This window comes from Phyllobates terribilis, unplaced genomic scaffold (assembly GCF_046119375.1).
Source record: "Phyllobates terribilis strain yellow unplaced genomic scaffold, ASM4611937v1 Scaffold_1__5_contigs__length_1240528914, whole genome shotgun sequence".
Classification (NCBI taxonomy): domain Eukaryota; kingdom Metazoa; phylum Chordata; class Amphibia; order Anura; family Dendrobatidae; genus Phyllobates; species Phyllobates terribilis.
In genome coordinates this window covers 581,932,591-581,960,186 of record NW_027362761.1, presented here as the reverse complement: position 1 = coordinate 581,960,186, position 27,596 = coordinate 581,932,591, and the positions used below count along the sequence as shown (strand labels likewise).

Genomic DNA, 27,596 nt, shown 5'->3' with positions numbered 1-27,596 from the left:
CAAATCGCCGCATGCATGCCTCGCCCTGTCATTCCATGGCGTATGGCTAAGGCTAGGGATGGGAAGAGATGAGCGCTAGTCGATCTCTACTAAACTCTATAGACAACAAGGGTAGACAAACGGAGACAATGCTAAGCTTTAGATAACTCCAGACAAATGCAAACTCGGCCTCAAGCTCCAGAGAGGACGAAGTACTGCTCTTGGTAAGCCTTCACAAGTAGAAATGAATATAGCCGGCACCTCCCTCTCAGACACACCAGGTATATATACACCCAGGCCAGGGAGCTAATTACCAGAGGGAGGTAGCCACTAGGTCCTAGAGACAGCCTCTCATCTAAGAAGATGTCTGCAATGCCAAACGTAGAGATCTCCTGCAACCAACTGCAGGGTGACTGCTTGTGACCTCTGACACACCCGTGACACCTACTTCACAGCACAGACAGAGACTCTCCTACTTCCTTTGGCTTCACGTCAAAAGAGCAGCTCTTCCTCTTACACTTCATTGACTAGGCGGCACTGCCGACGTCATGCTGATTGACAGCCGGCTTCCCGCTGCATTAGACTGAGCCGGCTGTCAATCTGACATCGACAGACATCCCATCAACACCGCCGAGCAGAAGAAAAGGAGCTGCTCTGTCGACATGTCACTGGAAGAAGGAGAAGAACCAGAACAGATCGTAGTGAGCAACTATCTTACAGTAAGCCCTTTGCCCAATAGGAAAAAAACCCTAAGTCAAGGATAACCCCTTTATAGAGGTCCAAAAAAAAAAATGGGGGAGCTGTGATCAACTAAAATCTGTGATGAAACCCAAAAGTTAAGTCTGATTCTCCTGCAGCCCCACAGTAGGTGAAATGAGGTATTACACAAAGTCCATTGCAATCATCAGGCCACCTACGTAATGCTGGGTCCTCCAAGAGGAGAAAGACACTTTTTGTAGGTTTATTCTGCTCAAACTGACTGACATTGGTCTGGGAGGATGATCTCCCATTAACTCGGGGAATTTAAAAGTGTGTTTTCCCATATTAGAAATCCCATGTAAGAGTGAATGATCTACAAGAAGAGAAAAGCAAATTCTGCAAAGTAAAGGAGATCTTAAAACACAGATTTGTCTTTGATCCAGAGTCGGATCATATAAGATTTTCATTAGGTTTGTGGCTGCGTATAAGGGATGTTTTACTAAGACTCTTCGAGTAGTTCCAGTTCCTACAGTCCAGATAAGATTTTCAGTAATTTAGCAGTTTGTATTTTTACAATATTAGTCTTGAGTATCTTGATAGGTTCTAGAGGAGCCCTGGAGGTCGCCCCTTAATACACAGAGTACTCCTTAAGGGATTTGCCTAATGGAAGCCGTTGTTTAACTTTTGCCCCCGCATTACATCCTAGACTTCCCATGAGGATTGGGGTCAGGTCACAAGTGTGTCCGGGGCCCATCTCCCGTCACAGAGGCTCCTACACATTGAAGTTGACTTTTCTTGACAATTTTTTCTTAGGAGCCTGAAAACCTCTCCAAGTCATCCCGGTGTCCGTTTACTGACGCAAACCCCCTACCCCAAAGTTATGAAGCCAAATAAGGCGAATAACGAGAGGGTAAAGACTACAATGTTTGGTATGTAGGAAGCGCAAATCGATACAGGTTTTATGGAACAGATGACTCAAGCATATGGCCGGGATCCACTAAGATCCTGATTGTTGTAATGGTAAATTCTGATGTAATGTATCGTAGTCCCGGGAGGATGAATGGTCGGGATAGAGCTGACACACGCAGACTCCAGTGAAGACCATCTGGCAGCCCATTAAAAGATGGAAGCGTCATAGCAAACAAACAGCCCAGTAATCAAGAAGCATCCGGAAAGTGTCCTTACATGACTTCACGCTGTTAGGAGTCCATTGTGTCGGAGGAAAAAAAAGAATTTCTGTAAATCCAGACTGCGCGCCGACCGGAGGTGGCGTTTACACCGCGCCGACCGGAGATTAACAGAGCAGAAGTCGGATCCTCCGATAGATCAGGAGATGGAATCCGTCAAGACTATGCAGGACGAGGTCTTCTATAAATATACAGCATTTCGTGGAGTGGAGAGAGTTCTGGGCAGCCGCGCTCACTCACAAGTGCTGTGTACAAATATTAGGGAGTTTCTATCCTGTGGCTACTAGGAAATCCTCTGGGTGGCGCTCCGCCGTGCTGCAGACAATGCACACGTTTCCTGAGCTCTCCGGGAATTGGCAGCTTTCCTCTACTTTCTGTCTTCGCACTTCATACAGGATGATTATGCGGAAAAGGAAATTGCATAAACAACAATTCCCCAATATACATCTATTATTGAGTCTGTGTATAGCAGCTTTATACCTCTTATGATGCAGCACATTTGGCCTCCCATAAAATGTTGAACCTAGAGAAAAGTTTTTAAGTTTAGGTATATTGTCCCTTTAATAAGTTACCCACAAGATCCTATAAAGTGCACATAGCCAGGAACACGAAATAACAGGAAAAAACATCAGATCTCATTCTAATCTTAGTAACTGAAATGCAAGATTTCCAAAATATTCCCAAATTCTCTTCCCTGTAATTATTTCCCCAGCCCTAACGTTGCAGCTACACCCACTACATTCATCGTGTACACGAGAACAGTCAGGGGAGACGACGACCACAACATGAGCTGATGAACAATCTACAAAGCAGTGCAGAACCTGATTCCTCCTGTGGTGGCGCTATTGAGTAATTTATTTCCTCATAGACTAGAGGTAATAATGGGGAGGATTTGTAGTAAATTGGGACCCTGGGTAATGGGACCAGTCTACATTTGTAGAAAGTGCTTCCATATATCAGTAGATATTATCTAAAGATTTACATCTGAACACTCCCATACAATGATACCTCCATATAACACCCTACAATACTGCCATTCACTGCCCAAATATTACCCCATAACATGGCTATGTAGTAAATGCAAACAGAATCCAGCTAATACTGCCACATAGTGCACACATGACCAGTATCTCCACACAAGAGGGCTACAAATATAAAACCTCATATCCATCTATATCGGTCTATAAAATAATTATATTTCTGTAGAGCATATTCCACAGCACTGTACAAATCAGACAAACATCTCTCTCCGCCCGTTGCTACCACCTAGCCACCCATCCCGCCCACCGCCCCGCTCCCATCCTAGCCACCCGTCCCGCTCCCACCCTAGCTGCCCACACCTAGTCGTCCACCACTCCCACCTAGAGGCCCGTCCCGCCCACTTCTCCCACCTAGCCACCCGTCCCCGCTCCCACCTAGTTGTCAACTGCTCCCACCTAGCCACCCGTCCCGCCCGCCGCTCACACCTAGCTGTCCACACCTAGCCGCCCACTGCTCATATGTATCCATTTAACAACTGGCCTATCCAATATCTACCTAAAGACATACTGATAGGAAAAGTAGATTGTGAGCCCCAATGGAGACAGTGATGCTGATGTCTGTAAAGCTGTTGGTGCTATATCAACGAATAAAATAAATACCCATCTACTATCCATCCAGTTCCATTCTCTGCACATTCCCAATCACTCTCCGCCCCGCTCCCCTTCCGCTATTTCCTGTCCTCTTATCGGCCACTTCCAAGGCTCCGCACTCTGCAGCTTGTACATTTTGGAGGGTCAGACAACATCCTGAGTCAGGAGATAAGGACAGAGAGCAAATATAAGACATGAACAGGAAACTAAATAATTGTAAGTGACTGCTAACAATAGTCCTTCTCCACATTATCTTATACCCTCTGAATTTAAAGGAGACGCTCACCGATATTAGAGGAAGTACAGAAATAACAATTCACTTAGTTTGCAGCAGCTGAGCGTAATATAAGTCTACAAGCAGTCCTATGTAAAACCATAAAATACAGTTACGGTGAGCTACACCCAATGGAAACGCATCAACACCTAACGTACTCCGCTCAACTACATGTGATGAACTCAGCTATTTCTGTATATACATAAAAATTTCATATAAAGTGATTCTTGCTAAGCAGTAAGGGAACCATTCAGAGAGAATTTGCTGATAGTGACTAATTGCAGATGCCGGATTTTCCCGTCGGCTCTACAACTTTTATGGGATGTATGTCGCCATAAAAATATGGAAATCTATAACAATGTGACATACTAAGGATTCACAAAGCAGAGTTATATGTATTACTGACCGGGTGGTTGAGGAGGTCGGTGATGTACGCGGTCTATAATAGTTCCAAATCTAGTTTAAAGCTCTTCCCAAAGTTACCAACTCCTCATGGGTGGTTTCCGCCCCTCTGACCCCTCCCCTGCTCATCTCTCACCCTATAGGGGAAGCTCTACTTCCTCCCGATGTACAATGAGGTTCTCCTTTCGAGCTACTAAATTTAACCTCCCCGTTGGTTGAGTAGACCATTCCAAATCGGATCTTAAAGCTTCTCCCACAGTTACCAACTCCTCATAGGTGGTCTCGTCTGCCTCCTCCCACATCCCTCCCCTGCTCATCTCTCTCACCATTTAAGGAGAGATCTACTTACATATACAATGAGGCTCTCATTATTATGTGTTTCTTCTCCGGGGGATGAAGAGGACGGTGATGTACGCGGTCTGTAATACAGTTCCAAATCTAGCTTAAAGCTCTTCCTAAAGTTACCAACTCCTCATGGGTGGTTTCCTCCTCATTGATCCCTCCCCTGCTCATCTCTTACCCTACAGGGGAAGCTTTACTTCCTCTGCATGTACAATGAGGTTCTCCTTTCGAGTTATTAGATTTAACTGTCCCATTGGTTGAGTAGACCATTCCAAATCGGATCTTAAAGCTTCCCCCACAGTTACTAACTCCTCATAGGTGGTCTCCTCCCATATCCCTCCCCTGCTCAGCTCGCTTACCATTTAAGGGAATCTCTACTTACATATACAATGAGGCTCTCCTCCTTATTAGGTGTTACTTCTCCGGTGGATGAGGAGGCCGGTGATGGACACCTATTATAATACACCTCTACATATGATCTTAAAAAAGGTTGATGACTTGTCCATATACCTTACTGGACTATAAAGGATGTCATGGGGAGGAACATTCAAAAATCCTTCTCTAGAAGACATAGCAAAAACTAAGAAGAAAGTTGTTCCTTCTCCCTGGAAATGACCCAACCACATGCTGCATGGTCATGTAATGCTAGGAGTATAAGGTGAATGGGGCCCTAGGCATACATTTGCTGTATACACCAGGGTCTTTTGGTGGAAACCTAGGGATAAACTGCACTGGAAAGAGGAGACATTTCGATAACATATGTATATAAGGGAATTGCCATGTGAGCAGTTTCCTAACCTACAAGCAGGAGTTCACTGATTTTTTTACATACCTCTATAGAGGAATCTTCTGGTTCGGTTTCGTTCCCCTGAATCTCCTGCAGGCCCGCGCCACCCTCCTGTACACTGCAGCCTGCGCTCTCCTCCGCCGGGCAGGCAGCGGGGTTGTGGAGAGCTCTTCCTTGAGAACTTCCCATCAGTCCTATCTCGCAGGGACAGACTGGCAGGGGTGGCACGGGCTTCCTATATATGGGATTTCTGTCATGTTCTGAACAAGCAGCAGCTAATGAGTTGACTTAAAGGGAATTACCCAGAAGTCTCTTCTCCTTACGAGGTGTGGGTGTACATAACCAGATTATGAAATGGGCCTAATGTCGTCACATACATGGCTGGATTAGGATAGCATCCCTTAAAGGGGAGCGGTTGACTCTGCCGGCTTCAGTAAATACTTGCACTGTGTTATACTCCTTTTTTTGTGCCCTTCCTCTGCTATTCCTCCTGGAAATGTATAAAAAAAAAAAATTGCAAACCAAGAGTTACCAGGTTCCTTTGGCCCATATGAAAAGATCAATACTTTTAACGACTCATGATAGTTGGAAATTTGTTGGCCCCAATGCAACATTTCCAACTATTTGGGAGTATTTTCGAAATCTTGTATTTCAGTTACTACAATTAGAATGAGATCTTACAGTTTTTCCTTTTATTTCGTGTTCCAGGCTATGCGCACTTTATAGGATCTTGTGTGTAACTTTTTAAAGGGACAATAAAAGGAAAAACCATAAGATCTCATTATAATTTTTAGTAACTTGAAATGCAAGATTTCCAAAATACTCCCAAAAAGTTGGAAATTTAGCATTGGGGCCAAGAAGCTTCAGATTCTACCTCTGCTCAAAATCTATTTGGCTCATCCAGAAAAGAAGCTCCCACCCGCGAGTAATTTCATGGTGATCATAGGTTAACCATTTTACGGGAGGGATGTGTCACGCAAGGTGTGGGAAAGACTTAGTGCAACACAAAGGGAAGAAGGAAAGGAAGCCCAGACTCTAGGGAAAGGAGGGAGTGGAGACCTCCTGGCTGATAGAATGTCTCCCCTGACGTCCCTATATTGGCCCTTCATCAATCGCCGCACGTGTTCCTCGCCCTGTCTTTCCCTGGCGTTGGCCAAGGCTAGGAAAGGGAGGAGATGAGCACTAGTCGATCCCCACTGAACACTAAAGACAACAAGGGAGGACAAACAGGGGGAGATTGCTTAGCTTTAGAGGACTCCAGACAAATGCAAACTTGTCCTCAGGCACCAGAGAGGAAGAAGTACTGCTCTTGCTTAAGCCTTCACAAGGAGTAATGAATATCGCCGGCACCTCTCTCTTTCACACAGCAGGTATTTATACACCCAGGCCAGGGTTTTAATTAGCCAGAGGAAGGTAGCCACTGGGTCCTAGAGACAGCCTCTAAAAAGGTGTCTGCAATGCCAAACGTAGAGATCTCCTACAACTCACTGCAGGGCGACTGTCTGTCACTTGTGACACACCCATGACAGGATGTGGGGGGGAGTCAGACAAGTGACCATTCCCATTTACCTTAAAATGCCAAACTGCTAGCCTTGTCCGGTGGCACCAAGTCAACTATGGGAGCAACTGTAAGACTTGTATTTATTCCAAAAGGCTGAGAAATAATGCTGTTGGATTTCTAGCTCCAACTCCTCGTGGGCGGTCCCCTGTGACTCCTCCCACATCCCTCCCCTGCTGAGCTCTCCCCAGTACTACCATGTTCTATGGTCTTCACATACAATGAGGTTCTCCTGCCGGACCTTTGAGTCATGAGGGTACAGGGAAGCCTCTGAAGACCCGATCTTAGGTTACGTTCCCGTTATAATGGCGGGAGCAATGCTTAAAGACGAGAGCTCCGCAGCGTAGTAGTAAAATAGCAGGATGTGAAAAAAATGCTACAAAAGTGTTTCAACATAGTGATACATTCTGGCTAAAAAAAACTATTGAGTAACGTCTGGTGTTACTATTTAAGGCTATTTCTGAGTATGTCTGAGCTGACTTTGGAGCTGCGCATTTGTTACAATGACTCACGGAGGAGATGCAATTCCGAGCATTCCTCGGGAACACGAGACCGGCTCCATACATGAAAGTACAGATGCAGCAGAGCTGAATTTGTCATTCTGAGTTAAGATAATGGAGGATATCAATCAGGATGAGATCGTGGGTTGCGCCAGATGGCAAACTCGGCTCTGAGCACTGACAAGCTCAGCTCTTACGCGTGTTCTTCATCATCATTTCTGGATCTGACACACCCAACTCTGCTACATCTGATAAACTACAACTTAAAATTTGCAATAAAATGGTAATATGATGACGGAGTGGCTCCAGGTCAGCGCTACTCTCCGCACTCAGACCTGGCGATCGCCATTCAACCCTTTACCGGCCACAGCTCTTCCAGTAACTTCTCACCTGACTTTCCAGCTTTCTGGTGACTGCATAACCAGGCAGCTGTGCCTTCCAGGAGCCTGGGAAAGCTGGGTACCAACACTAGTGGGCATGAGTAGGAAACATCAGAGCGATCAATGCTGGAGAGGCGGTAGTATGAGCAATATATTTAAAGAGACAGGCGCATCTTTGGTGGACAATGGCTGAACATTAATTGACGATCTTGCTTCCTTCATCGGTGTTTTTTTTTTTTTTTACTGTAGAATAAATGGTTTTCAAATTGGTTTGTATAATTCGCCCCCGCTCCGCTGTCAGCTCAGAATATTTGCTGGAGACCTCCCTATTCCCCTTTAAGAGACTCTCAGCACAGACAGGTTCAGTGACACCGCGATTTCCTGTCTTAGGCCATGATAGTGCAGACATGAGGCCTCTGGCAAAGATGTGATTGATCAATGTAATGTCTGCTCTGAATATAAAGGAGACATACATTGTAATATATAATCATATATACTACATCTATAAATTTTTTTTAGATATTATATAAATCATGTCCGAAAGTGCTGGCACCCTTGAAATTGTTCCAGAAAATGAAGTATTTATTGCAATTATTATTATTGCAATTCCACATGTTTTGTTATACACAGGTTTATTCCCTTTGTGTGTATTGGGACAAAGAAAAAAAAAAAGGAAAATTGGACATAATTTCACACAAAAACTCCAAAAATGGGCCGGACAAAATTGTTGTCCCCCTCAACGTAATATTTGGTTGCAACTTTTGGAATAAATAACTGCAATCAATCGCTTCCTATAACCATCAGCGTCTTCCTCCTCTCAGCTGGAACCTTGGACTCTTCTTTTGCAGACTGCTCCAAGTCGCTCATTATCTGAAGACATCTTCTCCCAACAGCAATTTTAAGATCTCTCCACGGGTGATCAATGGGATTTAGATCCGGACTCATTGCTGACCAAACTCTCTAGCGCTTTGTTTCCATCCATTTCTTGGGGCTTCTTGATGTTTTGGGTCATTGTCCTGCTGGAATACCCAGGACCTAAAAGACGCAAACACAGCTTTCTTGCCACCCAAAATCTTTTGGTAATCTTCAGATTTCATGATGCCTTGCACCCAGTCAAGGCACCCAGTGCCAGAGGCAGCAAAACAACCCCAAAACATCTTTGAGCCTCCACCATATTTGACTGTAGGTACTGTGTTCTCTTTGTAAGCCTCATTCTGTTTTCGGTAAACAGTACAATCATTTGCTTTATCAAAAAGCTCTATCTTGGTCTTATCTATCCACAAGACACTTGGATTTTGCTTTTGGGTAAGCATATACTACATACAGACAGACACACACACACACAAAATATGTATAGATAGTGACTGCCCTTCACATTCATCAGTTCTTCTGGTTACACTTGAAGGATCTCAGTAGGAGGTTGTTCCAAACATCTTTCAGAGCTGATTCCAGATATTCTGTGTATGAGACTTGTGCAGATCCTTCTGTCTCTTCATGTGATCCCAGATAGAGTGGATGATGTGAGATCAGCGCTCTGTGGGGCCGGATCATCACCTCCAGGTTTCCCGGTTTTGAATTACATTGGCTGGATATTTGGGGTCGTTGTCTGGCTTCAGAATAAATTTGGAGTCAAACACCTCCTGATGGTATTACATGATGGGTAAGTATCTTTCTGAAGATCTGGGGTCAGTTCTCCAAGATGTTTGGAACAATCTCCTGCTGAGTTCCTTCAAAAATTGTGACCGAGAAGAAAGAATGAAGGCGACGGGCGGTCTCTAAATATTATAAGGATTATAGACTTCTCTTGTTCATTCACTTTGTATTTTTTCAATTGCTAAAAATAAAACTTAACTCTTCTATTTTTTAAATCATTTTTTACTCTGCGCCATCTTTCCACACCTGCCTAAAACTTTTGCACAGTACTAATATATCATAGAGGAGCCATGCACGGAGGATCTGGTGCAGCCTCAGCTTTCTAACATGTAGGAGATGTAGACTATCCACAGCTGGCTGTGATCCAGGGCATGAGTGTGTCAATCATAGACCAAAGCCGAGTCACACGCATCCAATTATACCAAGACTGGGGAGATGACATGGCGGTTATAATCTACAGGCAGGAGAATACATGATATCAGCGGCCGCCTGCCCGGTGAGTCTGCACCGGATAACAAGACGCAAACCAGTCATCAGCGAGGACGACAAGCGGAAATCAGCGGAAGAACAATCATAACAGGGGCAGACTGGGGGTTACCTCACCCACCACAGGGGGCAGACTGGGGGTTACCTCACCCACCACAGGGGGCAGACTGGGGGTTACCTCACCTACCACAGGGGGCAGACTGGGGGTTACCTCACCTACCACAGGGGGCAGACTGGGGGTTACCTCACCTACCACAGGGGGCAGACTGGGAGTTACCTCACCCACCACAGGGGGCAGACTGGGGGTTACCTCACCCACCACAGGGGGCAGACTGGGAGTTACCTCACCCACCACAGGGGGCAGACTGGGAGTTACCTCACCCACCACAGGGGGCAGACTGGGAGTTACCTCACCCACCACAGGGGGCAGACTGGGGGTTACCTCCCCCACCACAGGGGGCAGACTGGGGGTTACCTCCCCTACCACAGGGGGCAGACTGGGGGTTACCTCCCCTACCACAGGGGGCAGACTGGGGGTTACCTCACCTACCACAGGGGGCAGACTGGGGGTTACCTCACCCACCACAGGGGGCAGACTGGGGGTTACCTCACCCACCACAGGGGGCAGACTGGGAGTTACCTCCCCTACCACAGGGGGCAGACTGGGAGTTACCTCCCCTACCACAGGGGGCAGACTGGGAGTTACCTCCCCTACTACAGGGGGCAGACTGGGAGTTACCTCCCCTACTACAGGGGGCAGACCGGGAGTTACCTCCCCTACCACAGGGGGCAGACTGGGAGTTACCTCCCCTACCACAGGGGGCAGACTGGGAGTTACCTCCCCTACCACAGGGGGCAGACTGGGAGTTACCGCCCCTACCACAGGGGGCAGACTGGGAGTTACCGCCCCTACCACAGGGGGCAGACTGGGAGTTACCGCCCCTACCACAGGGGGCAGACTGGGAGTTACCGCCCCTACCACAGGGGGCAGACTGGGAGTTACCGCCCCTACCACAGGGGGCAGACTGGGGGTTACCTCACCCACCACAGGGGGCAGACTGGGGGTTACCTCACCCACCACAGGGGGCAGACTGGGGGTTACCTCACCCACCACAGGGGGCAGACTGGGGGTTACCTCACCCACCACAGGGGGCAGACTGGGAGTTACCTCCCCTACCACAGGGGGCAGACTGGGAGTTACCTCACCTACCACAGGGGGCAGACTGGGAGTTACCTCAAACACCACAGGGGGCAGACTGGGAGTTACCTCAAACACCACAGGGGGCAGACTGGGAGTTACCTCAAACACCACAGGGGGCAGACTGGGAGTTACCTCAAACACCACAGGGGGCAGACTGGGGGTTACCTCACCTACCACAGGGGGCAGACTGGGGGTTACCTCACCTACCACAGGGGGCAGACTGGGAGTTACCTCACCTACCACAGGGGGCAGACTGGGAGTTACCTCACCCACCACAGGGGGCAGACTGGGAGTTACCTCACCTACCACAGGGGGCAGACTGGGAGTTACCTCACATCTTATACTTTTTTGCTCATCTTAGACCCAAAGGTTCAGTGTGCAGGATTATTCTGCCCCACATACTACTAGTATAGGTTGCTTTCACACACAGTACTGCTATATACAGTACATGATACCGATACATATAATACTGCTATATACAGTACAATACATATAATACTGCTATATAGTGACAGTACTGCTATATACAGTGCATGATACCGATGCATATAATACTGCTATATAATGACACACAGTACATAATATATAATACTGCTATATAGCGACACAGAATATCGCTATGTACAGTACACGATACTGATATGTAATACTGCTATATAATTGCCACTATATAGTAGTGAGTACTGCCATATGAAGTACATGATACTGATAAACAATACTACTATATAGTGACAGAATACTGTTATACACTGTATACATTGTTCTACTAAATATTGCACTCACATTATATGGCTCTATATTGTATACACACAATACTGCTAGTCACTGCACATATTTAATACCGCCATACACATATAGTACTACTGAATACTGTACTTACACATAATGCTGCTATATACTGGATTGAAATAGAATGCCACTATATACTGTACACAGAGAATACTGCTATATACAGAAGCCATGTATAATACTGTTGTACACGGTATCCATAGAATAAGGCTATATTCTGCACCCACATATTATATTCAGTTTTCTACGACCTACATGCCCATAGAGATGGGTGGATCCTACTGACAGATTCCCTGTCAAGTCCAGACGTGGTAACAAGTGTCTGTCTCCTGCACAGCAGACTGACCCTCCGTGCTGCACAGACCTGTCTTAGGGGAAGTTGAGCAATTTAATTCTCTTTGGTTCCATGGTCTTACCATGAGACTTACGTGTCATCATATGACTCGGTGTGAACTGTTTGGAATGCAGGAAGTTTTAGTTTTGTTGTTCCTTGAAAAGTAACATGTAAGTCATATGTCACATGATTCATGGGCTGCAGCCATCACTCCAAACTTCCCTCCAAAGAGATATTGTTAAATGTTTTGAGGTTCTGGAAATCCCCTCTCTCCCAGCTGCAGTTGTTTGTTTTTTTTTTTTGTTTTTTTTTTAACAAAGTGTGCTTTACTCACCCTCCACAGGTCCAGTGCTGACATCACGTTAAAAGAGCTGCAGCCAGTTAACGGAGCAGTTCTTGCTTTCAACTTGTGCAGAGCTGCTGACCTCAGATTGGGAGCAGCAGAGCTGGACCCAAGGATGGTGATTAAAGCACATTTTCTATATTATTTAAAAAAAAATGCATAAGTGGGGACCAGGATTTTTCCGAAACTGGAAAACCACTTTAAATAAAATACAGGCCACCAGTAGTTACCACCAGAGGGCGCTCACTTACTGCATACAGTATTATTATTGTCTCCAATGTATATAAAGTATTCATCCAGCTCCTGAGCTCCCTCTAGTGGTAGCTGCATTTTGTGGGTCTCAGTTTTGTATTTTTTCCTGAGGTCTGGCCATCACTTTGAGACCCTGTAAATCACAACTAATGTCTCCTTACAGTCCAAAGCTCGCAATCTGGGATAGTTATTTAATAAAAATCTGATATTTTCTGAGGTTTTCTACTGGAAATGCTCCCGGAGCTAAAAATAAAATACATAAAATATTCCCAGACCATAAAACCACCGATGTTTTATATCCATAGCTGTTAAAATATAATAATGCCCCCAAAATATTCAATCGTTTTCCAAACAGCAGCTTTCCGCAGTGCGAGCCCTGCCCCCGCCTGGATTCCTGAAGGCGAAAATCAGGACTAAAAGACATTAACAGGATTTCCTGCAAAACAATACATTGACGACCTTGTTGCCGCTGCAGGAATTTGCACACATGCCAGGCATTTTGCTCGCTGGGCGCAGGAAATTCCGTCTCTCCAGATTTGCATATTCTGGACAAAGGTTCCAAGAAGAAATGAACGATTCCTCATATTTCACTGGCTTTATGTGCAGGACATGAGTTATCTCTGCACAGATCTGTACAACATATGTAGTGCTCAAGTACAGGCGGCTAGATCTACCCCCAGATTCAGACGTTTTTCCAAACTTTTCCTTAGGAGACAAGCATGCAGGAGAGCCACCATACTAGACGTGTTAAAAACTCTCCTACTAGTCTGCAGAGCTCCCCCCCATGCTGGACCATCTCTGTTTTCATCAACGTCTACCAACCCACCCCTGTTCTTCTCTAACCCAATAGCTCACAAATCTCATCCAGCTTTAAGCCATCAACTCATTCCGGTCCTCAGGACTTCTCTCGTGCTGCACCTGTCGAAGACACGGCTCTTACATAGTTTGGTCTTTTCTGCAGTAATATACAGATGTGAGACCTGGACGATAAAGAATCAAGACAGGAGAACAATCGATGCCTTCGAAATGCGGTGCTGGAGAAGGATGTTATCAATACCATGGATGGCAAGAAGAACAAACAAATCAATTTGGGAACAAATCAAGCCAGACATGTCACTGGAAGCAAGGATCTTGCCCACATCATACGAAGAGAACAATCACTGGAGAAGGACATCATGATCGGAAGAATAGAAGGAACAAGACGAAGAAGACGACCAGCAACCCGATGGTGGAGAAGACCCTGATGGACCTATTTAGGTTTGCACAAGATTGATCTTCCTACAGAGCGTTCATCTATCAAGTTGTCATGGCTTGAGATTACATCCACTCACTCCTATCTGTATCTACAGGACTTCTCTCATGCTGCACCTATTCTGTGGCGGAGAGGTCATCACCTTCAGATAACTCTGCTCTTATCTCCATCTACTGACCACCTTATCCAATGACCTAGGACTCTTATTCTCCTTTAGGACAAGCTCACACTTCCAGCTGCAGAGCTTCCTTTGTACTGCACCTACGGTATTTCTGGAAATAGAGCTCTTCCAAGTGTTCCCATCATACGAGATATCTCCTCTGTAATCTTCTTCATCTACCAACCACTCATGCTTTTGGCTTATCCAGGAACCTTTAACTCGAATCTTCCTTTACTAAAGCCTCCTACTCCTATCTGCAGGACTTCTCTCGTGCTGTACTTTTTCTATGGAAGAGAGCTCTTCCCAATATTGCACTGTCCTACTTCTACACTCTCATCTTTACCTACCAACCATTAGTGTTCATCAGTTACTCAATGTTCTGACTAAGACTTAATCGGTCTTTTTCCTCTCACTCCTGTCTGCAGGACTTCCCTCGTGCTGTACTTTCTTTGTTGAACACAGCTTTCCACAGTGCTGCATCCTCATACATCTCTGCTCTCATCTCCATCTACCAACGCTCTGATGCTCTTTGGTTATTTAATCATCTATGACTCCGGAAGTCAATAGGTAATAGCTACGGGCAAATCAACAATGAAGTCACTGGATAAGGTCTTCAAATCGAGGAACATTTCACTGGCGACGAAGACACGGCTCGAATATAGCCTGGTCTTTTCTGTAGTAATATACAGATCCGAGACTTGGACGATAAAGAAACAAGACAGAAGAAGAATTGACGCCTTTGAAATGTGGTGCTGGAGAAGGATGTTATCAATACATTGGATGGCAAGAAGAACAAACAAATCAATCTTGGAGCAAATCAAGCCAGACATGTCACTCCAAGCAAGGATCTCCAAGCTACAACTTGTCTACTTTGGACACATCATAAGAAAGCAATCACTGGAGAAGGACATCATGGTCAGAAGAATAGAAGGAACAAGGCGAAGAGGAAGACCAGCAACCTGATGGCTTGATACAATCAAGATAACGGTGGAGAAGACCTTGGTGGACCTATCTAGGCTTGCACAAGATCCTACAGATTGTTTGTTCACCCATCAATTCACCATCGCTCGAGAGAGAGCCGAAGGCCATTAAATATTAATAATGGCTATACTTCCACTCTCTCCTAACTGTATCTGCAGAACTTCTCTCGTGCTGCAGCTATGCTGTGGAAAGTAGCTCTCCACAGTGCTGTACTGTCATACATCACCGCTGTCATGTTTTTCTACCAGTTATTCATGCTCTTTGATTATTCGATAGCCTATGACCCTTATTCTCCTTTGTGTTTGCAGAACTTGTTTTATGCTGTACCTATTCTGTAGAGCAACATTTTCCCCAATGCAGCGCAGTCATATCTTCACTCTCAGACTTCGCTTATCCGATGACCTATGACTCTCATCCTCCTTTCTTACATCCTCTCATTCCCATCTGCAGGACTTCTCTCGTGCTGCACCTAATCTGTGGAACAGAGCTCACCGCAGCGCGGCACCCTTAGACATCTCTGCTCTTCTTTTCGTCTACCAACCACCTCAATCCAATGACTTATGACTCTCATCCGCCTTTACTACATCCTTTCACTCCTGTCTGCAGGACTTCTCTCGTGCTGCACCTCTTCAGTAGAAATCGCTGCCCCAGACCATTAAAGTTGCCCAAAATTGGGGATAAGATCACGTCTTGTAAACTCAGGAGTGACACATGATGACTACCAGAATTCTGGATGTGGTACGACGTGAAGACCAAGCCTTACATCTTTATTCTCTACCGAAAAACCCAAGGAGGTCCACCAAGGAGCCAATGAAGCTTACACCTAGGCTAAAAAGCTTCAAGCTACAAGTTGACAGGTGTGCCATTATTTGGGAAAGAAATTGGCCAGGTTTGTATAATTCGGAGTAACCCCTTTAAAGAGAGCATGGAGGACGTCAGTAAGAAGGATTTACAGCATCCGTCTCCATGGAATGTAGTAACACAGAAGCCGAAAAATGCCTGACTCACCGCCGTTATTTATACACTCTCGTTCCTCTCCACCGTCCTATTATTCCAGGAGATTCTCCCAGTGACAGAATTAAACAGCTGCCAAGATGGAAATCTCATTTTGCACGGGATGCCACCCAGATACATGAAACTCTACCTAAATTTGCAGCCTCATGCAAATTTGATCAGATTTTCATTGTCTATGCTTCCAGAGCCAGAGATCCCTTTACCAAGGCGTGATATAGCCGACGAGGAGGAGACCCTGCACAATAACCCGGGATCGTATGAAATACATTGTGGTAGATACTCAATGCATTGTGTCAAATGTAAAAAAGTCCAGAGCAGCAGTGATGGCCACGGGGCAAGAAGGGGCTGTGAGATATTGTGTCAAATGTAAAAAAGTCCAGAGCAGCAGTGATGGCCATGGGGCAAGAAGGGGCTGTGAGATATTGTGTCAAATGTAGAAAAGTCCAGAGCAGCAGTGATGGCCATGGGGCAAGAAGGTGCTGTGAGATATTGTGTCAAATGTAAAAAAGTCCAGAGCAGCAGTGATGGCCACGGGGCAAGAAGGGGCTGTGAGAGAAGAAACATCATATCCACTGCCCTATATAAAAAGGGTTTCCAAGTAGGGGGCGGCTCCCATACCCCCAAAATCATCAATAGTGTGAAGGTGTCATGCCCTAAGCTCTTCAGTGCAGCTCTGACCATAAAACCCTATTATTCACTTATATGCATATGGTCTGGATTCATTTCAGGGTCCAGAATAGGGTGAGAATTACTTTGGGGATCTGGAATAAAATAAAGGGGTCGAATTCTAGGTTTTGATTCATTTTGGCATCGGTTCTGGGGGCCTGGATTTAATTTTGGCGTGGAGTCTGGAATCATTTAGGAGTCTAATCTTTGAGTCTGGATTAGTTATGGGGTCTGTTCTGGGACCTGAATTAAATAATTTTTAGCTTTTTGTCTGAGGTTGGGATATTGGAATAATTTTGGGGCCCGATTTTTTTTTTTTTTATGGGTTATGGTAATAATGAGTTTTGGGGTCTGGTTTTCTGATCAGAGTAATTTTTGGCTTTGGTTTTGAGGAATCATTTTGCAGCCTGGTCTGGGGTCTAAATGAATTTAGTGGTTGGGTCTAGAGTTAGGATTCATTTGGGGGTCTGGCAAGAGGGATCATATCATTGGTGCAGGGGCCCAAGAGGTAAGAGGGCCACAAAGCAGGTGGAATTGTGTATCATGATGAGCTATTGGACTGCAAGGGGCCCATGTATTGTTCTTGAACAGGGGCCCTTTTTGGTCTGTGTCCACCAGTGGGGTCTGGTCTGGGAGTTTACTGCTGATACCTGGGTTAGATGGGACTTTCTGAAGTCAAGACCTCAATATTCCCCCCCAATAAAAACAAGATAAGAGTTTTGGTGTACAGTATAGAGAATGGTTAATGTGGCTGCATCTTTTACTGTATAGGGCCCAGAAATTTCTGATAGTATTTAGGTACTTGACCCCATCCGTTACTTTAATTTAGATGCAGATACTACTTTACCCATGAGACAAAATTAATGGGTGCCACTACTCAAAATGACGGCCTGGTAACCAGATGCAAAGCTCCTGACGGATAGAGCTATTGGTCTGATGAGGATTCTGGTATCAGTCTTGTCGTTTCCAGATCAGCCTTCACAGAAGAAGAAAATCCCAGTGACACATGTACAAGAATAATGTTCTGGTTTTGGGTAACATCTGTTATTTCCATATTTCCTCTCATTCAAAACTACAATGGGAGATGATGAAAAACACATTTGCGCAGAGAACGACACTGGACACCCAGGACTGTGATTTAATAACGTGTGTGTAGCCGCGCAGAGGCCCCGGCCGTGATGGAGAATTCCATTCACATTCCCCAGGGCTGCAAATAATGACCCTTTGTTTCAGTGGATAGCATTTTATTCTACGAGTCCGCTGCTGAGCTTTTATATTGATTCCTGTCGTATTCTGATACAAAAGCCATAAAAAAAAAGAAGAACATCCAAACTTGGCCGGGGCAGAGCATTTCTATCTATGAGGATCTCAAAATTAGGATTGGCACACTACAATCGCAAAGGAGTTGAACACATCAGCAGCAGCTGCTGGTTTGCTGCAATGTATCAGTCCGGAGGGATCTAATGTGTATGGGGTGTCCCAATGCACCCCTTATGGGAAACAGGTAAAGAAAACCAATGCACTTGTGAATGGAGGAGTCAGGAGGATTAGTTGAAGGTAATCTTTTACCTCCTAATCTGACAGCTGCATAATGTAGAGATAGAGACCCTGGTTCCAGCGATGTGTCACTTACTGGTCTGCTTCCTGTAGCTTTGATAAAATCATCATTATTACTAAAGGACTAGTAAACCTGCTGTCATGTACAGTCATGGCCAAAAGTTTTGAGAATGACACCAAAATTATATTTTCACATGATCTGCTGGCCTCTGGTTTTTATTAGTGTTTGTCTGATGTTTATATCACATACAGAAATATAATTGCAATCATATTATGAGTACCAATAGGTTATATTGACAGTTAGAATGAGTTAATGCAGCAAGTCAATATTTGCAGTGTTGCCCCTTCTTCTTCAAGACCTCTGTAATTCTCCCTGGCATGCTCTCAATCAACTTTTGGACCAAATCCTGACTGATAGCAGTCCATTCTTGCATAATCAATGCTTGCATTTTGCTAGAATTTGTTGGCTTTTGTTTGTCCACCCGTCTCTTGATGATTGACCACAAGTTCTCAATGGGATTAAGATCTGGGGAGTTTCCAGGCCATGGACCCAAAATCTCTAAGTTTTGTTCCATGAGCCATTTAGTTATCACCTTTGCTTTAGGGCAAGGTGCTCCATCATGCTGGAAAAGGCATTGTTGGGCGCCAAACTGCTCTTGGACGGTTGGGAGAAGTTGCTTCTGGAGGACATTCTGGTACCATTCTTTATTCATGGCTGTGTTTTTAGGCAAGACTGTGAGTGAGCCGATTCCCTTGGCTGAGAAGCAACCCCACACATGAATGGTTTCAGGATGCTTTACAGTTGGCATGAGACAAGACTGGTGGTAGCGCTCACCTCTTCTTCTCCGAATAAGCTGTTTTCCAGATGTCCCAAACAATCGAAAAGGGGATTCATCAGAGAAAATGACTTTGCCCCAGTCCTCAGCAGTCCACTCCCTGTACCTTTTGCAGAATATCAGTCGGTCCCTGATGTTTTTTCTGGAGAGAAGTGGCTTCTTTGCTGCCCTCCTTGAAACCAGTCCTTGCTCAAAGAGTCTCCGCCTCACAGTGCGTGCAGAAGCACTCACACCAGCCTGCTGCCATTCCTGAGCAAGCTCGGCACTGCTGGTAGTCCGATCCCGCAGCTGAAACAGTTTTAAGATACGGTCCTGGCGCTTGCTGGTCTTTCTTGGGCGCCCTGGAGCCTTTTTGACAACAATGGAAGCTCTCTCCTTGAAGTTCTTGATGATGCGATAGATTGTTGACTTAGGTATAATCTTTGTAGCTGCGATACTCTTCCCTGTTAGGCCATTTTTGTGCAGTGCAATGATGGCTGCACGTGTTTCTTTAGAGATAACCATGGTTAACTGAAGAGAAACAATGATACCAAGAACCAGCCTCCTTTTAAAGTGTCCAGTGATGTCATTCTTACTTAGTCATGACTGATTGATCGCCAGCCCTGTCCTCATCAACACCCACACCTGTGTTAATGGATCAATCACTAAAACGATGTTAGCTGCTCCTTTTAAGGCAGGACTGCAATGATGTTGAAATGTGTTTTGGGGGTTAAAGTTCATTTTCTGGGCAAATATTGACTTTGCAAGTACAGTAATTGCTGTTAAGCTGATCACTCTTTGACATTCAGGAGTATATGCAAATTGCCATTACAAAAAATGAAGCAGTAAACTTTGGAAAAATTACTATTTGTCTCATTCTCAATACTTTTGGCCATGACTGTAGTCCTCCATATTCATGAGCTCTGTAACCCCGCCCCCACCACTGATTGGAAGCTTTCTGCATAGTGTACACACGAAGCAGCCAATCAGTGGGGTGGGCGGGGTTATACAGAGCTCAGCATTCAGAGAGCTGCTAGATCTAGATCTGCTGTAGAGAAAACAGTGATTTTATCAAAACTACAGCAAGCAGCCCAGTAAGTGATACATCGCTAGAATAAGGGCCTCTGCCCCTACATCATGCTGCTCTCAGATGGGGGGAGCAAAATCCTAGCAACACATTCCCTTTAAAAGGCACATATTCTCTTTAATTTAAAAAAAATGGGGAAGGGATGATAGTAACACTTCCTCTCATTGCTAGGAAGGGTGATAACATGAAAAAAAGTTTCTGGGGTCACTGAAGGTTGTATCGGGGGGAGGGGGGGTGAAAATAGTAATATCCCCTATTATTACTACGAGAGTGTTAACATGAAAAAAATAATCCCTGAACTTCGCTCCCAAGCGAAAGGTGACAACTACACCCCTCTCATTAGTTAGAAGGGTGATAACATGAAGAAAAGTTCCTGTACATGCTCTCAGGGTGACTGAAAACTGCATTGGAAAAGATGACAGTAACAGACTGGGATTGGTAAAAAAAAAAGGGGTGATAACATGAAGAAAAGTTCCTGTATACCTCTCTCCAACATGAACTGGCTGATAACTGGGAACAATAGATCAGATTAAATAGATCAATAATTTATTTTTTTTTCGAAGTATATTACATTAGATAAAACCAGGACGCGCAATGAGGATTAGGGACTTACATCACTTTTCCGAAACTTTGCCTTTAAGCTCTTCATGATTAGTCCATTCAAGTATTCCAAACTTTATTGTCCTTCAGATGCTGTAAAAATCAAAAGAAAATGAATTAACCTTACAGCCACATAAATTGCAGAAATACCAACCCACCCCTCACAAAACAATTCCCTAAACAGTATCTGCGAAATACAGGCCGCTATAAACAGCAAGGCTTTAGAGTGCTGGAGGAATGGCAGGGCTTATTTGGCTCCTTATGCACAGTGGCGCCCCCTGGTGTAGCTCCATTCACTTGATGACATGGACAGGAGCGCCACTGTGCAAGGAAAGTCTACATGACCTTGTTATATAAGTGTGGGTCCCAGAGGATGGACTTTCACTGGTCAGAAAAATATGCCATGGATTACTGCTATATTGTAGTCCATTTTCTTCCAGTCCATCTCCAAGATCCTATCCGAATATTTAGCAGGTGTAATAATAATAATATTAACAAATGCCTCCAATTAAGACTGTAGTATAGTTCTTCTGATTAGCGGTGTCGCTTACCCTATGTGCAGGGCATTACAGAACCTTAGGTATCCATGGTTATGAACACTCACATAGTGACAGTTGTTAGTGGTCATAACCATGCAACTGCAATGCCCTGTACATGGGGTAAGCGACATAGCAAATCAGAAGAACTATACTACAGTTCTAATTGGAGGCATTTACGAATATTATTTTACGCCTACTACACATTGGGATAGGATCTTGGAGATGGGAAATAACCCTAAAATACTCCATTAAGTTCAATGCATCGAGAGGGGAATCCCACTGTATAGAGGGCATCAGGAAGCTTTTCCCCATACGAGGCTGTACATATGTAAGCTGTAAAATTTAGGTTTAATGGCGGAATATCACTTTAATTTACTTATTTTGGTCACAAAGTGCCCCTAGATCTGCTCCAACTATAACCAGCGCCCTGTATGACCCCCATTATATGTGGAGAACAGAAGAAGAATGTGGAATGTCTTGAGAGGAGCTCCGGGAAGAATGGCCCCATTTTCTAAAGAAAACCAGAAGAACCAATGTTTAAGCCAAAGACATCAGCGGTACAGACATCTCAGGAGGGAAGTCTTTACACAGCATCAGCCTCTGCACAATGGGCCGGCGCAGGCATTCACCCCGCTCACATTCTGCAGCGTCCGGCCCTCAACGGGACAATTCATCCTACAAAAAAATATCCTGCTGTCCTGCATACGGGCTGGCTGGTACTTGTAGTCCACTGATCCAGCATGCCCTAAAGGTGAGGGGCTGCACGGTGCGATAGGAGATGTAGTTTTGCAATAGATTATCCAGTTCCGTACTGAATGCTGAAACCATATTTGCCCCCGTCCACATGTCCAATAGGTCCTTTTCCCATAAGATGCACGCCATTTCCGAGATGTCATGCCTCCTACCTTGCAAAAAGTGTCTAAAAACACATCAAAAATATGGAGCAAGTCACGAAAGAGAGTTTTTTGGCACAAATTACACCAGAATTCAGCCGCTTTTAGTTTGATAAATACGCCCCAATATCTCCAGCCCCAGAGTGCCCTAATAATATAGCCAGCCACAAAAATTTCCCCCATAGCAGGACCAGATTAGGAATCTTAATCACAATACATGCTATGGCGTCTACCTCATGACACCATCTCCAAACCAGAACCACCTTACAGTGCCCCCATAGGACTGCCCACCAGTGTCAGTGTCCCCCAATACCAGCTTCAGCCAGTGCCCCCATAATAGTGACTGCTAGTATTCCCCAAATACCAGCTCCAGTCAGTGCCCCCATAATAGTGACTGCTAGTATTCCCCAATAAGAAGCTCCAGACATTGCCCCCATAATAGTGACTGCTAGTATTCCCCCAATACCAGCTCTAGTCAGTGCCCCCATAATAGTGACTGCTAGTATTCCCCAAATACAAGCTCCAGACAGTGCCCCCATAATAGTGACTGCTAGTATTCCCCCAATACCAGCTCCAGACAGTGCCCCCATAATAGTGACTGCTAGTATTCCCCCAATACCAGCTCCAGACAGTGCCCCCATAATAGTGACTGCTAGTATTCCAATACCAGCTCCAGTCAGTGCCCCCATAATAGTGACTGCTAGTATTCCCCAATATGAGCTCCAGACAGTGCCCCCATAATAGTGACTGCTAGTATTCCCCAATACCAGCTCCAGCCAGTGCCCCCATAATAGTGACTGCTAGTATTCCCCAATACCAGCTCCAGCCAGTGCCCCCATAATAGTGACTGCTAGTATTCCCCAATACGAGCTCCAGACAGTGCCCCCATAATAGTGACTGCTAGTATTCCCCCAATACCAGCTCCAGCCAGTGCCCCCATAATAGTGACTGCTAGTATTCCCCAATACGAGCTCCAGACAGTGCCCCCATAATAGTGACTGCTAGTATTCCCCCAATACCAGCTTCAGCCAATGCCCCCATAATAGTGACTGCTAGTATGCCCCAATAATAGTGACTGCTAGTGTTCCCAATACCAGCTCCAGCCGGTCTCCGTAGCACTGCCTTCCCGTGCACCCCCCCATACCAGCTCCAGCCAGTGCCCCCAAAGCACTGCCTGCCACAGTGTCCCCCAATACCAGCTCCAGCCAGAGCCCCATAACATTGCCTGTCATAGTCCCCCCCATATCAGCTCCACCCAGTTCCCCCATGACATGGGCTGCCCCAGGGTTTCTCCATACCAGCTTCAGGTACTGATTGCCTCCATAACATTGGCACTGGTATGAGGACACTATGGCATCAGACAATCCGTGCTCCCCGAATACAGTGCCAGCCACAATGTACCACTCATAACAGTTCCAGCCACTTTGTGCCAATAACAGAGCCAGCCACACAGTGCCCTCAGGTCTACTTCAGTGTTACCCATGACAGAGCCAACTACACAATAACCCCATACTTAATGCTTTATAAACAGTGCCAGCTACACAGAACCCCGATACCAGCACCAGTGACACAGTCCCCCCAAAACATTGTTTAACAGTGTTCCCCCATACCAGTGCCAACCATATACAGTGGCATCACTGACTCCTCATGGCAGTTCCTGCCACATAGTGCCCCAATAATAGCACCAGAAATATAGTGCCCCATAACAGATAAGCTTGAACAATGGGCAGCGACTAATAGAATGGTATTTAACAGGGAGAAATGCAAGATTCTACAACTGGGAAAGAAAACAAAAATGACATCTACAGAATGGGAGGAATAGAACTAAGCAAGAGCACGTGTGGAAAATACTAATAGATCACAGACTGCACATGAGTCAACAGTGTGATGCTGCAGCAAAAATGGCAAACATAGTTCTGGGATGTATTAATAATAACAATCTTTATATTTATATAGCACCAACATATTCCGCAGCGCTTTACAATTCAGACAATTTACAGACATTATGGGCACGGTCCCCATTGGGGCTCACAATCTACATTCCCTATCATTAAGTCTTTGGAGTGTGGGAGGAAACTGGAGAACCCGGAGGAAACCCACGCAAACACGGGGAGAACATACAAACTCCTTGCAGATGTTGTCCTTTGTGGGATTTGAACCCAGGACCCCAGCGCTGCAAGGCTGCATTAAGAGAAGCATAGAGTCTAGATCACGGGAGGCAATTATCCCCTCTACTCCTCCTTGGTCAGACCTCATCTGGAATACTGTGTCCAGTTCTGGGCTCCACATTTTAAAAAAAGATATCGAAAAACTGGAGCAGGTTCAGAGAAGAGCGACCAGGATGGTGAGTGGACTGCAAACTATGTCCTACGAGGAACGGTTAGAGGATCTAGGAATGTTTAGCTTGGTTATGAGGAGACTTAATAGTGGTTTACAAATATCTGAAGGGCTGTCACACTGTAGAGGGATCATCCTTATTCTCATTTGCACATGGAAACACGAGAAGCAATGAGATGAAACTGAAAGGGAGAAGATACAGATTAGAAAAAAACTTTTTGACAGTGGGGATGATCAATGAGTGGAACAGGCGGCCACGAGAGGTGGTGAGTTCTCCTTCACTGGAAGTCTTCAGAGACTGGGCAGACATCTGTCTGAGATGATTTAGTGACTCCTATATTGGGAAGTGGGTTGGACCAGATGACCCTGAAGGTCCCTTCCAACTCTATAATTCTATGAACAGTGCCTGACAATATGTCCCCCCTTGAGAATACTAACAAATGTCCCTATATCAGTGCAGTCACACGGTGCCTCCATAAAATTGCCTGCAACAGTGCCCCCCCCCATACCAGATCCAGAACATTGCCTGCAACACGGTGCCCCCAGAGTTGGTGAGAGCTCACATTTATCCCCCTACATATGTTGTGACCTGCCTGGTATCCTCACTGCGCTCTCATGCATCCTATCATTTGTCATGTCTGTCTTGGTGGTTGGTGGTGGTTGGTGGTGGGGGAGGGGGCACACAGAATGCCGTCACCACCCAAAATCTAGAAGAAGCTCCCGCCAATACAAAAGCAGCTACAATGGAAGATAAATTAAGCTACAATTCTCCCCTGTCTTTCTGAAAGTCTTCCACAGCGAAGGATGAAGCCCTACAAGATTGTGCACGTCTATGAGCAGACCTGTCCATCAAGACCAGAAGTAACTGGAATGTGGAGACTTCATAAATCAAGACGAGTCCTTTTATCATCTTGAAGGCCACCACCGGAGAGACCTGACCCAGGCAGGACGTCACAGCCCCGAGTGGAAATACACGGCTGCATCTATAGGATAACAAGACCGGCCATCTCCTTGTAGTCGATGACTAAGGTGAGAGGAATTTTAAGTACATCAATATAATTCCGAATATAGAACAGAGATTACATTGCTCTGTCTGCGGCTCGACACGTGTAAACTGCAATAACTACAGTACACATCTATAAAGTCACTGTGTAGCAAATTATAGAGGGGCCAAGTACCCCAAAGGCCGAGTCTACCTCCACGGACAAACATATATATTTTTTTCCTCAATAAATCTAAAATGAATAAATTTTGCAATAAATCGTAATTAAAAAAATCTGTGTGTAATGTCTAGCTCCGAGGCAGAACTGTGTGTCACCATGGTAACAGACAACAAACAATCCATTTGTAGTCTGATGCGGATGTCCTATTCCCCCCCCAAAAAAAAGTAAGTGATAAAAAAAAAAGGGAGGGATTACACTACAAAGGGGATATTTGTTGTCTGATACAAGAGAGGAGGGAAGAGAGGAGGGAAGAGAGGAGGGAAGAGAGGAGGGAAGAGAGGAGGGAAGAGAGGAGGGAAGAGAGGAGGGAAGAGAGGAGGGAAGAGAGGAGGGAAGAGAGGAGGGAAGAGAGGAGGGAAGAGAGGAGGGAAGAGAGGAGGGAAGAGAGGAGGGAAGAGAGGAGGGAAGAGAGGAGGGAAGAGAGGAGGGAAGAGAGGAGGGAAGAGAGGAGGGAAGAGAGGAGGGAAGAGAGGAGGGAAGAGAGGAGGGAAGAGAGGAGGGAAGAGAGGAGGGAAGAGAGGAGGGAAGAGAGGAGGGAAGAGAGGAGGGAAGAGAGGAGGGAAGAGAGGAGGGAAGAGAGGAGGGAAGAGAGGAGGGAAGAGAGGAGGGAAGAGAGGAGGGAAGAGAGGAGGGAAGAGAGGAGGGAAGAGAGGAGGGAAGAGAGGAGGGAAGAGAGGAGGGAAGAGAGGAGGGAAGAGAGGAGGGAAGAGAGGAGGGAAGAGAGGAGGGAAGAGAGGAGGGAAGAGAGGAGGGAAGAGAGGAGGGAAGAGAGGAGGGAAGAGAGGAGGGAAGAGAGGAGGGAAGAGAGGAGGGAAGAGAGGAGGGAAGAGAGGAGGGAAGAGGGGAGGGAAGAGAGGAGGGAAGAGGGGAGGGAAGAGGGGAGGGAAGAGGGGAGGGAAGAGGGGAGGGAAGAGGGGAGGGAAGAGAGGAGGGAAGAGAGGAGGGAAGAGAGGAGGGAAGAGAGGAGGGAAGAGAGGAGGGAAGAGAGGAGGGAAGAGAGGAGGGAAGAGAGGAGGGAAGAGAGGAGGGAAGAGAGGAGGGAAGAGAGGAGGGAAGAGAGGAGGGAAGAGAGAAGCTATACTCCATTCCCTTGGAATCTACCGCACACCGCTCAGACCCGCTTCGGATTGGAGAGATGTCACGACCACCAGTCGTCTGACTATGCAGCCAATCAGTGGCCTCAGCACTTACCGTAGGCGACTGGTGGTCGGGATGTCATTTTTTTCCAGTCTGCAGGCAGTTATGGCCATGAAAATTTAAAAAAGAATGGAAAACCCCTTTAAGGGACTGCATATACAGGAGATTTTACAAGCGGTGACATAACAAAAAAGGGCAACAGGAGGAAAACATTAGCAGAATACAAGCTGCCGTCTATCGTAGCTGGTATGCTACCTATAGAGACATCCGTGTAATAAATAGCCAGAACAGGACCGCTTCTTGCTTATGGCACTTCCCCCGCAGGATGTTTATCTTGGTGTCATTAGCAGATAATTTTTTTGAACTAAATGTTTTCACTATAATTGGTGAATGTTCTCTCCCCAGTCACTGCTGCAGCAGCTCTTCCCTCCCTCTCTCAGCAGCTGAGTCACATCCCCTCAGTAAGCTGAATGAGGAAATTCCCTCAGTACTAGTCATCCCCATCACCATTCACCACACATCAGCCAGCTCCACAGAC

General features: G+C 45.7%; 1 protein-coding gene across 5 annotated transcripts in view; it reads right to left on the bottom strand.

Annotated features, from left to right (window-relative positions):
* The window catches only part of RAI14 (retinoic acid induced 14), a 143,102-nt gene that overhangs the window by 48,184 nt on the left and 67,322 nt on the right, over positions 1-27,596 (bottom strand). For all 5 annotated transcript variants that reach the window (XM_073681542.1, XM_073681538.1, XM_073681548.1 and 2 more), the window contains exon 2: positions 20,943-21,022. In XM_073681542.1, coding sequence (XP_073537643.1) covers positions 20,943-20,978 — 36 coding nt within the window. In that variant the 5' untranslated portion in view covers positions 20,979-21,022. The remainder of the gene's footprint in view (positions 1-20,942; positions 21,023-27,596) is intronic.